This window comes from Ammospiza nelsoni, chromosome 8, assembly GCF_027579445.1.
Source record: "Ammospiza nelsoni isolate bAmmNel1 chromosome 8, bAmmNel1.pri, whole genome shotgun sequence".
In the NCBI taxonomy this organism is placed as follows: domain Eukaryota; kingdom Metazoa; phylum Chordata; class Aves; order Passeriformes; family Passerellidae; genus Ammospiza; species Ammospiza nelsoni.
Window position 1 is genome coordinate 4909111 of NC_080640.1, and position 12335 is coordinate 4921445.

The 12335-nt window shown below is 41.7% G+C and overlaps 1 protein-coding gene across 10 annotated transcripts in view; it reads left to right on the top strand.

Moving 5' to 3' along the window:
- Nucleotides 1–12335, top strand: part of FGFR2 (fibroblast growth factor receptor 2) — an 81158-nt gene that overhangs the window by 30202 nt on the left and 38621 nt on the right. For all 10 annotated transcript variants that reach the window (XM_059477641.1, XM_059477644.1, XM_059477646.1 and 7 more), the window contains one exon: nucleotides 4060–4183. In XM_059477641.1, the coding sequence (XP_059333624.1) occupies nucleotides 4060–4183 (124 nt within the window). The remainder of the gene's footprint in view (nucleotides 1–4059; nucleotides 4184–12335) is intronic.

Sequence of the window (12335 nt, forward strand, 5' to 3'; positions counted from 1 at the left end):
GTCCAAAGGAAAAAAGAGGGCACACAGCTGAGGATTTCAGACTTTTCTTGCTGCTCATAAAGACATTACATTTTAAATTATCTTGTAGAATTTACTTACCATTGTCAAATCAACCAAATCCATGTATATTCTATATTCTGTCACTTTGAGTAATCATGTTTGAAGATGGAAGCTTGTTCCCAGTGAAGGGACTCCAGATTTTTTTTTTTGAGCTGTGTCCTCATCCTGTTCGAGGGGCAGGACGAAGTCACTGTGGGCTCATGCAAAATTATACTAGAATAGAGAGAATTGTATTTTCCTGACATCTCTATGCCAATGAACTTTTAATGAAGGAGTCCTCAGGAAGGACTGAGTCTATCAGAGTTGGTCTGTGTTTAACCAGGTGTCACAGCAGCTCATGCTAAATCTTGCACATTAGCTTGTCTTGAATCTGGGTGTTGCACTCTGTAAGGCATTTTTTCTGGAGATATTCACAATATTTAGGATAGAAAACTGGATCCAAACCTGGCCATATCTGGCAGGAGACAGTCATCCCTTGAAGACTTTAGGGACAAAGAGAAAGGAAAGAAAATGTGAGGCTTCCCAGTAATCCCTCAGCCACCTCTTTCCTGTTAAGAACTGAGAAATCCCATGGTGTATTGTTTTTATCAGAATCAGATAGTGGCCTGTAGCACTTTGTCCCTGGGACTGGGGAATGTCTTGAGTCAATTTGCACTCGGGCAGGCCAGCAGGAGGGTGTATGTTCTGGCCAAGATAGCTTCCAGGGTGGAATTCCTGCACTCTGACTAATTCTGGGTGGTGAATTTCAAAATTGATCTTTCAAGATATACCCAGCCTCCTTAAAATAAAGAGAACAGGATCAGTTATTGAATATCTAAATACTTTATACTCTGATTTTTTGAAGTGATGATAACTCTTGTTTGTGCCTTTAGAGGCATTTTATATTTTCTTTGAGGTGATAATCTAAATCCTCTCTGAGACCACAGGAGCCTTTTCTTTCCTGTACACCACCCAGAAAGCAAATGCACTTCTATCAGCTGGTACTGTTTAAGCATTAACACGTGTGTGTTTGCACCTATGCATTTGGATAAGCTTCATCACTGCAGTTGTCTTAAACACATTTAAATTCGGCCAGGTAAATACAGAGTAAGAACATTTATCATTACAGGAACAACTGCAGAAGCCTTTGGCCTTTGCCAGGGGTGTTCTGTGCTTGTTCTCCTAGTCTGAGCAGTACCTCTCACAGTCTGAACTGTGCTGCTTTTGTGGAGAGTTGTATTTTCAATTCTAATCCTTCTTTCCCTTGAGATTAGTTTAAAATTGATCCATTTTTAGCTGACAACTTTTCATGACATTATCTCTCCGGTGAAGACACACATTTCAACACTGAACAGAACTATCCACTGTTCTTTATGGGATACTCCAAAAGCAAAAAGTTTATATGAAAAATTCCTTGCCCTTTCCCAGTTCTCTGACCAATATTCCTTGGCATTTTGATTCCAGTTTGTTTCCCACCTCCAAGCTATAACTTAAGAGTGCAGTTTGTATGCATTTGGTACTGATAATTCAGTTTAGAAATGGAATCTTTTGGAGAGATGGTTTTAACTGTCCCTCCAAACTTTGATGGAGAAGATTTCCCCCCCAGTAAAGTGCTGGAAGTGTCCATAACTAGTCAGGAAAACACCTGGACTAAGGGATGTGGCATTTTCCATAAAAACCCACATTACCAAAGCCTGTTTTTCAAGCTGTGTGGGTGCAGGGATGTGGCTGCGCTGTGGCATGTCTGAGAATGAAATGTTGAATTTGGAACTCTTCAGTGAGACAAGAGGCTGCTCATCCCTAGCAAAGGGGGATTTTCCTGGGCTTTGCAATGCTGCACTTGTAGCCTCAAAGCACCAAGCCAACACTCTCGTTGGATCCAGATCCCTGCCATAAATCCAGTTGTCTGACAATGTGTCATAACTGCTTTGGACCTCTGCAGAAGTTGTTTAGCTTAACCCAAAGTGGCTTAAGCTGTTGTTTTGTTATAAAGATATTATCTCTGTCCATGCAGTTACAAGAAGGGAAATGGCACAAATACTTTTTAATATTCCCATCCAGTATATCCACTTGTAGCTGTAAGTTATGTTTTCTTATTGAACATAAACAATTCCTTGTGTTTTCCTGTCAAATTAATTACCCGCAGCTTGTTTGCAATTTTTATTTGTTTTAACTTTAGTGGAACTGTGATCTGTTCTTCCTGTTTTACAGCCACATTGGTTAAAAACTCTTGCTCTGATTCCGAGAAGTGTGTTTTAACTTGTAATGGCAGAAAGTTCAGGCCACTTTGACCAAGTGTCCTTCAAAATAAATCACAAAGAAGTATTTAATACTCAAAATATGTAGCTGTAGTATTTGTTATTTACCAACAGTTTATGACAGCAGCTCTTCCTGACCCAAACTTTGACTTTCAGAATTGCTTAGCAGAACAACGAGATGTTAAAATAACACTGATAAACTCTTTCTAGTTCTTAGCTCTTAGCTCTTCACAGCGTGGAGAAAAATCAAGATATCATTTTGATGAAACCACTATAATTGTTTGACCAACAACACGAGGGGCTGAGGAGAGAAGCCTTAAGTTTGGGCTGGAGATTTTGAGGCTGTGTCACACATTTCTCTGATGTTAGCTTAGCACCTTCTCCTGCTGGAGTCTTGCCCACACTTTCTTTGCTTTTCAAAGCCCACATGGCCAGTCATTAACTAATATTATTAGTCCACAACTGAGCAATAAGAGACTTATCCAGCTATTGAGATAATTACTAGCTGGGGGAGCTAGGAAAGCCAGGAACTGCCTATAGAGAGAACTTCTCTTCCAAGCTTTGAACTGAAGGCATTTTTACCTCCAGCAAGTGCTCTTGGCACTGGGATGTGGCCCTGTGCAGCTTTTTCTGCTGGATAAGGACCTGCAAAACAGTCAGGCACAAGGCAGGATTTCATAGCTATAGTTGTAATGGTGTTTTAAGAATGTATGGTTACTGGAAGCGTCACTGAATGGTCCATAAATTTTTCTGGTGTACAGCACTGAATTACTGCTTTCCATTTGGCTGATTAAAATGACTGTAGCAGATTGTGTTTTATTCCATTTGCTGAAATATGTACTTTGCAGTTGAAGAATTGTACATTGCAGCTCCAGAGAATGTTAAGCTTTCTGAGCACTTTGTCAAAAATGTAATGCTAAAACAAGGAATTAGTCCATAGCCAGCAAAAGGTCATTTTGGGAGCCAAATTCTGATGCAGGAAATAAATGTATGTAAAGGATGGCTCTGTATCCTTCCAGTACTGGGCTGGATCCTATTTTCTGTGAGACCAAAGCCAGTGCTCCTTTGGAGTTCAAATGGGAACAGAATCAGTACCTTCAATAAATTCTGTCTGAGAGGCATTCTGTGAGATAAATGTGTATCCTTATGCTCTGTTTCCATGAGGATTTTTTTCAGGCATTTTTCATGAAGCAGCATGATTCTAGGATTCATTTCTTTCTTGGGGTACCCCAGAGCAGCAGGAAGTCTGGGGCAGGAGTCCCAAACATCACCCCTCAGTATCTCTAAAATGTGAGCTGTGTCATTGAGCTTTTAGGAAGGATGAAGACTTAGATGTTTAGGAGATCATGTCCATCCTGTCTTGCTGATGGGTATTTATTACCAGGTGTCTGTCTGGAGACAGATGGGGAATACCCTGAGGGTGTGCATTCACTTTGGAGTGGATTGAAAGGTAAAGCCCAGTTGTCTCACTGCTAATTGGTGCCATCCTGCTCAGCCTGGGAGGACTGAGTGTGCACTGACATCTGCAGTGCTTGGAGCAGGGGCCAGGTAGATTTACAGCTGTGAAAGCTTTCACTCTGCAGCCATGCTGTCCTGGATCAAGCATAAATCATTTCAGCATCCAGAACTGTCAGACAAGTGCAGAAGAGGCTTCCAGCTGTGGATTACACAAGGATAATTATCCAGGGAACAGTTCCTTTGGAAGGGGAGAGGGTAAAACTCTGCTTGAGAAGATCCCAGCGTGTCTGTTTGCATCCCCCAGGTCCGTAACCAGCACTGGAGCCTCATCATGGAGAGCGTGGTGCCGTCGGACAAAGGGAACTACACGTGCATAGTGGAGAACCAGTACGGCTCCATCAACCACACCTACCACCTGGACGTGGTTGGTAAGTGCAGCTCCCGTGGGCTGGACACTGCTTTTCACCAATGACTTTCTCTATGAAAGCATTTGGAACTGAGCTGATGCGTTCCGCGTTTATTTTGGAGATGATTTCACAGCGCTCCAAAGATAAGATTTCACTGCACGGCCAATTGCTGCATAACTTTATACATTCATCTGTCTCACTCGTGCCTGTAGGATTAATCTACCTCTGCCTTGGCAAAAAGTGTAATATCCATGTGCAACATCCACCCACAAGTTTGCCATGACGACCAAATAATACATGCTGATGCAACTTTAATCATTAGTATTACAATTTAATTATTACTTGTACAATTGTACTAACACAGACTTTAATAACTGCAGTTATGAAAGCTGTCAAGCAATCCTTTAGAGTCCTGTTATTATAGTATTATAACTGAAATGAATTTTTTTTAAATGAAAAGCTAGATATTGACTTTGCAGCTTGAGCAGATCTGGAGCTTCAGGAAAGGCAGTTTGCATTCACAGCAGTCTAAAATCTGAAATCTGACTGGAGCCTGTTGGGTGGGCTCTGAGCAGTCCCCAAAACACAGATGATAAAAATTCAGAAGTGTTTTACCTGAGGACAAATTCTAAACAGCTGTATGAATTTTTAAGTAGCAGCAAAGCTGTGATTACACAAGACTATTAAACACAGGCTTAATAATATTACCTTATTAATACCTAAATCCTGTTGACTTTAATAAGGCTTACAGATATTTATTTAAGTGGTTAGCTAAATTAGAGCTTGAAATCTCAGAAATAATTTCTGTTCACCACTAGTCTTGCTGATTAGCCTTGATGGGCGTGAGCAATTTTATTGACTTTGAAGGCATTGCTGTCCAAAATAACCAGTGTGGCTTTTCTTATAGGACCTTCAGGGATCTGAGCCATGGTTTCTGAAGTGTGTCTTGAATGGGCTTTGCTCTCTCCACCTTTGTGAGGTGATCTGAGCATTACAACCTCTGTCAGTAGGACTTTTGATCAATCACTACTGAAAGCAAAAATTAATTTGATTATTGTATGCTATTTTGCTGGTGACAGCCCAACTCCGTAGATTCTTTGTGGAATATCTTACTGTAGGTGTTATACCTTACTGTAAGGGCTTATAGGGCTTAAACGCTGACAAAATGTTAATTTCCCTAGTTGTTGACTGGTTTTACATGAGTAAAAATATATCACTTGTGCATTGTTTTAGATGGTCTTTGGTGTCTTCTTTCTGTCTGAGACCACCTAAATCTGCATAAACACCCAAATCCAAGAGAAAACAAGTGCCAGCTTCTTGGATGGCACAAAAGGGAAACATTCCCTGTGAAAATGCCAAAGAGAGCTAGTCTTTGTGGAGCAGAGGAGTAGAAAGATGACTTTGGGATGAGGATGCCATCAGACCACAGCCCCACCATCAGCCCTCATCCTTCAGAGCCCATGAACCATCCAGCTCACCTGTACTCGAGTTTGGGCAGCCAGCACTGAAAGCAGTGAGCATTTCCATGGCCATGGCAGTATTTGGTCACAGGGTGAGCTCTGGGTATGGTTGAGGTGAGCTGGCAAAGCCATTTCTGTTTGAACACTTGTTTAAACAGAATTTATGGAGGGCGCAGCAGCAACAGCTGCCGGGATGGGTGTCAGTTGCTGCAGTGAGCTGAGTTCTGTATGGTGTGGTCCTCTGCTGGCCACCTCACCCTGCAGGGCTCAGGCTGCCTGCAGGGGCTTGCCAGGCTCTAAAAACCTTTCCTTGCTGAGATGAAACTGGTTAAAAATTCCCCTTCTCTACCCCCTCTTCGTTTTCCTGTCCCAGCCTGGCGTGTTTCATGTTGACCATAAATTTCTTCACCCGTTTTTTTTTTCCCCCTAGCAAATGTGTTCATGGATGATGCAGTCACTTGAGCAAATATTTGTTAGAAGCCCTCTCACCTCCTCTCCTGCTTTGAGCCTTTTGAATGTCTTGCATTGAGGAATATTTTGCAGAAGTTTATTTTTCCTGGCAGTAAATTATAGCGACCTGCATGAATGAATGGAATGGTAGTAAGGATTATGTAATTTATTTAAATGTCTAGTCCTTTCCTATAGAGAGGCAGGAAAGTAAATAATGGGGTTTTCAAAAGTGATGAGAGGTTTGGGGTGGTGGGTACCCAGCTGATGGCACGGAGGACCCTGCTTGTGTCCTGTAAGAAATGAAACTAGGAGTCCAAAAATAATTTTTGCAAGTCACAGCCTGAGTTTTGGAGTCCTGCATACTTAGTAATTTCACCATTTAAAAAAAAAAAATTCATTTGATGAGTTCGAGGGTATAGTTGTGAGTCTGTTTGAAAACCTGTGCATGGGAATGTGCACCTTGGGGTGAGTTTAGTGTGAATCTCTCAATAGATTGGGATTTTAACCTAAAGGGGGGTTGATGTTGGAGTGCTCAGCCATTCCTCTGTGGCTGGAGCTTTGCAGTAATTGTGGAGCATAAAATTGCTGAAGCAGTAAATTAAGGCTGGCCAGAAGGGGAAACTCTGACAGTTTTTCTAGTTGAGACAGTTCTACAGAGTTACCTTTATGCCCTTTTTTTTTTCTGTTTTCCTATGAATTTTCAGTTCCCTTTTTCTGTTTTCCTATGGATTTTCTGTTCCCACAGGGTTGTGGAGAGTTATGAATGTTTGTTTAGAGGCAATTGCCTGCGTAGACCGCATCTTACGAACTTCAGGTCGTAATTTTAGGTCAAGTTCTGTGTAGAAAACTGTCAGTTGAAAGCCTCTGAAATTACTTTTCCTATATGGTTTAACTGGTTCCAGAGCTGATTAAGTGTAAGTAATAGCAAATGGTATTAAACATGGTAACATATTACACTAACACGAGCATCTGACTATATGGTGTAATGTAGAGAACCCTCTGATTATGTCACAGAGTTGGGAGGTATCCCAGCAAAAATCGTGCCAAATAGTGACACAATGCTAGTTAGGAATATGCCAATAACTTTCCAAACCTTGAACTCTTTTGACAATTAAAAGCCTGGAGCCAGCAGGGCTGAGAAGTTTTCAGTCAGAATGTAGGTGTGAAGTATTCTCATTTTTACCTTGTAATTACTTGCAAGAACTCTTAAGAGTCAGCTCAGATGGTCTTGTTCAAATTTACAGACCTGGCAAAACCCTTGCACTGATTTTTTTTTTTTTCTTTTACAGTGAGAGTAGAAAATACAGGAGAAAAAAAAAGCAGCAAGTCATTGGCAGCCTCTCTGCTGCACAGGATACTTGTGCACAGTGACTGTGTTAGCAGGGAATGGCCCATTCCAGTTGGCCAGGATGTTCTGTGCTGGACAAAGTTACTCTTTGAATGTTTGGGATACCCCAGTCAATGGCCTTTTCCTCCCTTCTCCATTTCCAAGTGGGGATTGAAGCAGGGCTTTGCTCAGGGACTCAGATGTGTTTGCAGTAGTGGCAAATGGTGGTGATAACAAGACTCCACAGGATGCTGTGAAAGGGAGATGAGTCAATTTTAGCTTTTTATTAGAGTAGTGCACGGAGGCTTCAATTAATATTGGATACTTATTGTCCAGGGCAACATGCCAGCACGCAGGAATTGCTTACAACAGAAATACAGCAAGGCCAGGAGAGGGAAATGTCACTGTCCATTTTAGAGATGAAAACCCGAGCTGAGGAGTGATGAAATTTCTTGCCCTGGGTCACACAGGAAGCTGGTGACAGAGCCAAGAAGCAAAGCTGGTCTTTGAATCCTAATCCAGTACCTTAATTAAAAGAACTTTCTTTCCCTTGTATAGCTCAGCCCATTAGCTGGTTTTTTACATGCAGCTGAAGTGCCTTTTCTCCTCCTTTGTATTTAACAGTAGGTAGAAACTTGGGTTTTTATGGCAAGCTTACTAATAGACTAACTCCATTCTCAGTACACATTTATAAAGTCATGCAACCTTGAGGGAGAAGGGCTGAAAACGAGGTGGTTTTCACTTATGAGTTGCATTGTAGTGAATCCGGGTTGTAGGAAGCAACGTGGGAATGCAGCCACTGAGACTTGTATATAATTAGATCACTCTTGGATGGCAATTATTGCTGGAGTACAATTTCAGCAGCAGCAGTTCTGTTTGAGCATGGAGGAGCTAATTGAATTTGGGTTTTAACGGCAGAAGAAAAAGAAGGTTACTCTTTGAGCAGTCCTGCTCCAGGTAACCATTTCTGCCCTATTTAATGTTGTCATCCTGGGAGACAAAAGATGGTTTGGTTTCAGGTGAAGTTTGCCACATTACCTCATTTACTGAGATTTATAAGCAGCTGCTATAGCACAACACCTCTACAAAGAATATATGATGACCCTGCTGTTTGCTATTAAAATGAATATATATAAAAATATATTTTGCAAATATATTTTTCCCAAAAGAAGCCCTTTTTCAGCCAGGTTAGCAGTACTTTAAACAGTTCCTAATTTGCCTAATAGCCATGCCTTTGGCTCTCTTTGCTGAGGAGTGAGCTCCAGGGGTGGCAGAGCACCATGCAGCTGTCCCTTAACAGTAATTCATATTTTCATATAAAACCAGTGTGAGAGTAACTTCTCACCCAGAAAGCATTTTAAATGACTCTCAGTTTAAAGCTTGTGCCTAAGAAATCTCATGTATGAGTGATTTTACTGTGCAGAAAAACAGTTATTCTGAACTCTTGGTGGTTTTAGGGGATAAATTTTAGGATATTATAAGATACCCTATTTGCTATAGGATAAATTTTGTTCTTGTTGTTTTACAGCATGCCATTAAAAATCTTGCTAAAACAGAATCGACATTCTGCTATTGGTTCTTCACTGTTTATGTTTCCCTTCGTTTAGACAGAAGGAAAAACTTCTGCTTTTGCTTCTAGTCAAGTTTTATTTTTGGACTTTCATGTGCTCTCCCAGTCTCTAGCTGCGAACATGGCATGAGCACTTTTTTTTTTTAAATATATGTTTCCATTTTGTCATTCCCAAATTCACAGAAACATATGGATTGCTGTTTGCCTTTTGCTGAGGCTTGTTGAAATAAAGTTCAGAATTAGTTTGACTCCAGCGCAGCCCTCCCCTTAATTTCCAAAGAATTGTTTTTAGGATTCGGGTTACATACGAAAAAAGGAACTGACACCAACTCAATAACATGCTTTGGGTGTTGCATCATTAATGTCTGGCAGGAGTTAAGGGCAGGTATTAGAACCAAGCCTAAACTTGCATTTCTGGCAGATGTTGCTGTAGTTGTTGACTGGCTCTTTACAAGGACAAGCTTTGGCTTGATGTCTTCACCCCGGCGCTCGCGGCGCGGGGCAAGACGAGGCAGGGCCAGAAAGCGCGAAGGAATCCAGGCTGATGCCTGCCCTCGGGTATCTGCTTAGGCTGAGAGGGAAGATGCTCTCATTTAATGTGCTGATAAGCCCAGAGTGTGGACTTTACACCTGGCACCAGGCTTTTGGCAAGGTGTGTGCCTCTCGGGAGGAATTACGCAAATTGTTTAGCGCTGGGGGCTGTGCGGTTCGCTCCCGAAAACAAAGCCCACACTGTGATGGTTCAGCTCGGGCAAAATGAAAGCTTATGGGTTCCCCCCCCCTCCACTTCCTTAATAAGGTAAAAATATTCCAACCCTATAGTTTTATAGCATTAAAGCTTCTGATTTCATTGGAGTAGTCTGGCTAAATTGCACTTTATGGACAAATACTGGTGTCATTACTTCATCTGCTGGGTGAACAGTGAATTTGTCATGTTTGGAATGCTTCCTGCAGAGTCTGCTGGGGAGGACTGGTCTCCCTGTCCCACTTTCTGTCTTATTACAGCCCCAAGGCAGTTATTTCTCTTTCTTTTGATGAGTGATGAACAGGATATTGTTTCAGCTCTGTTATTATAATTTTTAATCATGCCTTCTAATTTGTGTTGTATCCTACTTGTGGAAGTGCAAGTAGGAATTTGCAGGAGTTGTCTGAAGATGCAAACAGAGGATCGTTGCCTTGTTAGTGTGCACTTGGCACGTGTCAAAAGCCATATCTGTGCCTAACAGGAGGGGCTTTCTGACCTGAGCCAGGCTTTTCTCACAGCTTTATTAGTGAAAAAATGGAAGTGTAATTGGCAGTAAATTGATAAAGCTATGTATTAAAAATACAGAAAAAAACCCAAGCTAAACAAATTATTATAAGTATAGAAAAATTGTGAAATGAACTGTGATACAGGCTGGGTGATGACATATTGAAGACAAACACAAGGTTTACAATCCAGGAGAAAAACAAAGTTAAGGGCTGTTACCAAGGTGAGAAAGGTGAGAGGAATCTGGCAGTAGAAAAGCACAAATAAAGCAGTAAACTGTAAAATTCTGTGTCTAATGAAGAAAAAGGTTGCACTTCGAATGTTAGTGTTGGTCTCCTCTCCCCTCTCTGCTCTGCAGACCACTCTGTGTGACCTGACATCCAGAGGTGGCTGTGATTTACAGTTTTTGAGGGTTTTAAGCCATTATGTCATTTTTGGATTGCTACCGTTCCTGTGGTGCAGCTTCCACAGCTGTTGTTCCATTTAAACATAAAAAAGCACGTTAAAAATCAGAGCTTGGTAAACACATTTGAATATTGAGCTGCTCTGTAAATTTAAGATACTGAGTTTATTTTTTTCAGATTGTTCTTTGAAAGGTAGCATGAATATGTTGAAATTGTTGACTTTTCATGAAAGTGAAACACTGATGTTGTCAGAACTTTAGCAAAAGGAAGAACCCAACATGACAGTATATTACTTGGAATAAAGCAATTTATAATTTTTACAAGATGCTTATAAAAGTCTAAAATTGCATATCCTTTTAGGAGGTTTTTAATCACCATCACAAATAAGGTGATCAAAGCATCAATTGTTTTGCATTCTGAATTTATAAGTGAATCTCCATGCATCCCTTAGTGTTTATACCTGCAGCACTGTTTCTGCTATTGAGTTGGATTATGTGCATTACCAAGCAATATTATTTCATTCCCGCAGTTGCTTTCCTTTGATATTTGTGCACCTAGGGTATTTATGAGCATACCTATCTCTATATTTGAGTGAATATCCCAGTGAATGGGTTTTACTGCCCCAACTGCTTTTCAGTGACATTTTCTCAGAAAGCAGTTCTGGCACCTGCTGCTCAGCCAGGGGCTGTTGGTGGTGCTCCTGTCTCTTCTTCCTAGGAACTTGTCCATTTTTGCTGAAAGGCAGGAAAATAGGGCTGCAGGAATGGTGTGGATTATTTCCAACAGGCAACCAAGCGCCTGCATGACTCTTGCTTACTCCTCACCATGGGATGGGGGAGAGAAGGGCAGAACTGAGAACTCATGGGTTGAGATAAGAACAGTTTAATAGTCTAAATATGAGGGTAATAATGAAAAAGAAAATAAGGAAAAGAGAGAGAGATAAAACTTGGGAAAGTCAGGTGAAGCAAATGAAAAACAATTGCTCACCACTGACTGACCGGTGCTCAGCCAGTGCCTGAGTGGCTCCTGGCCAGCTTTCCCCACAATTTATGCACTGAGTATTTGGTCTGGAATATCTCTTTGGTTAGCTGGGGTCAGCTGTCCTGGCTGTGTCCCCTCCTCAGCTCCTTTTGTCCCCAGTTTTCCCCCCTGGCAGGGCAGGAGGAGCTGACAGGTCCTTGACAGAGTGTGAGCGCTGCTCAGCAACCACCAAACCATCACTGTGTTCTCAACATTATTCTCATCTTTAATCCAGACAGGGCACTGTACCAGTGCTAGGAAGAAAACTACCTACCCCAGCCAGGACCAGGAGAAGAGCTGTGGAAAGTTAATAAATTAACTTTGCAGTTCTGGAGCACCAAGTTTGTGTCCAAGCATAGCCGGCCTATGAACGTTGCTGCATCTTGTGAAATTTACTTGGATTTACCCAAAGTACTGGAAATAAAATGACAAATATGTATAGTCAGGGTCTTCCCATGAGCAGGCTACAGCACCTGAAGTGGATTGTGTGTTGCAGAAGGGAATGTGGTGCTGATGGAGGGATGTCTCCAGACTTCACCACCAGGGAAGGGAAGCTCAAAGGGCTCAGTGGGGGCTGACACAGATATATCATGAGGCTGAGCCAGGACTGTCCAGCACTGAAATTCTGGCTGCTGGAGCTTCTTTCCTACCCTGAGACCTGCACAGTCAGCTGCTGGTTGGCTGTGTCTGGCA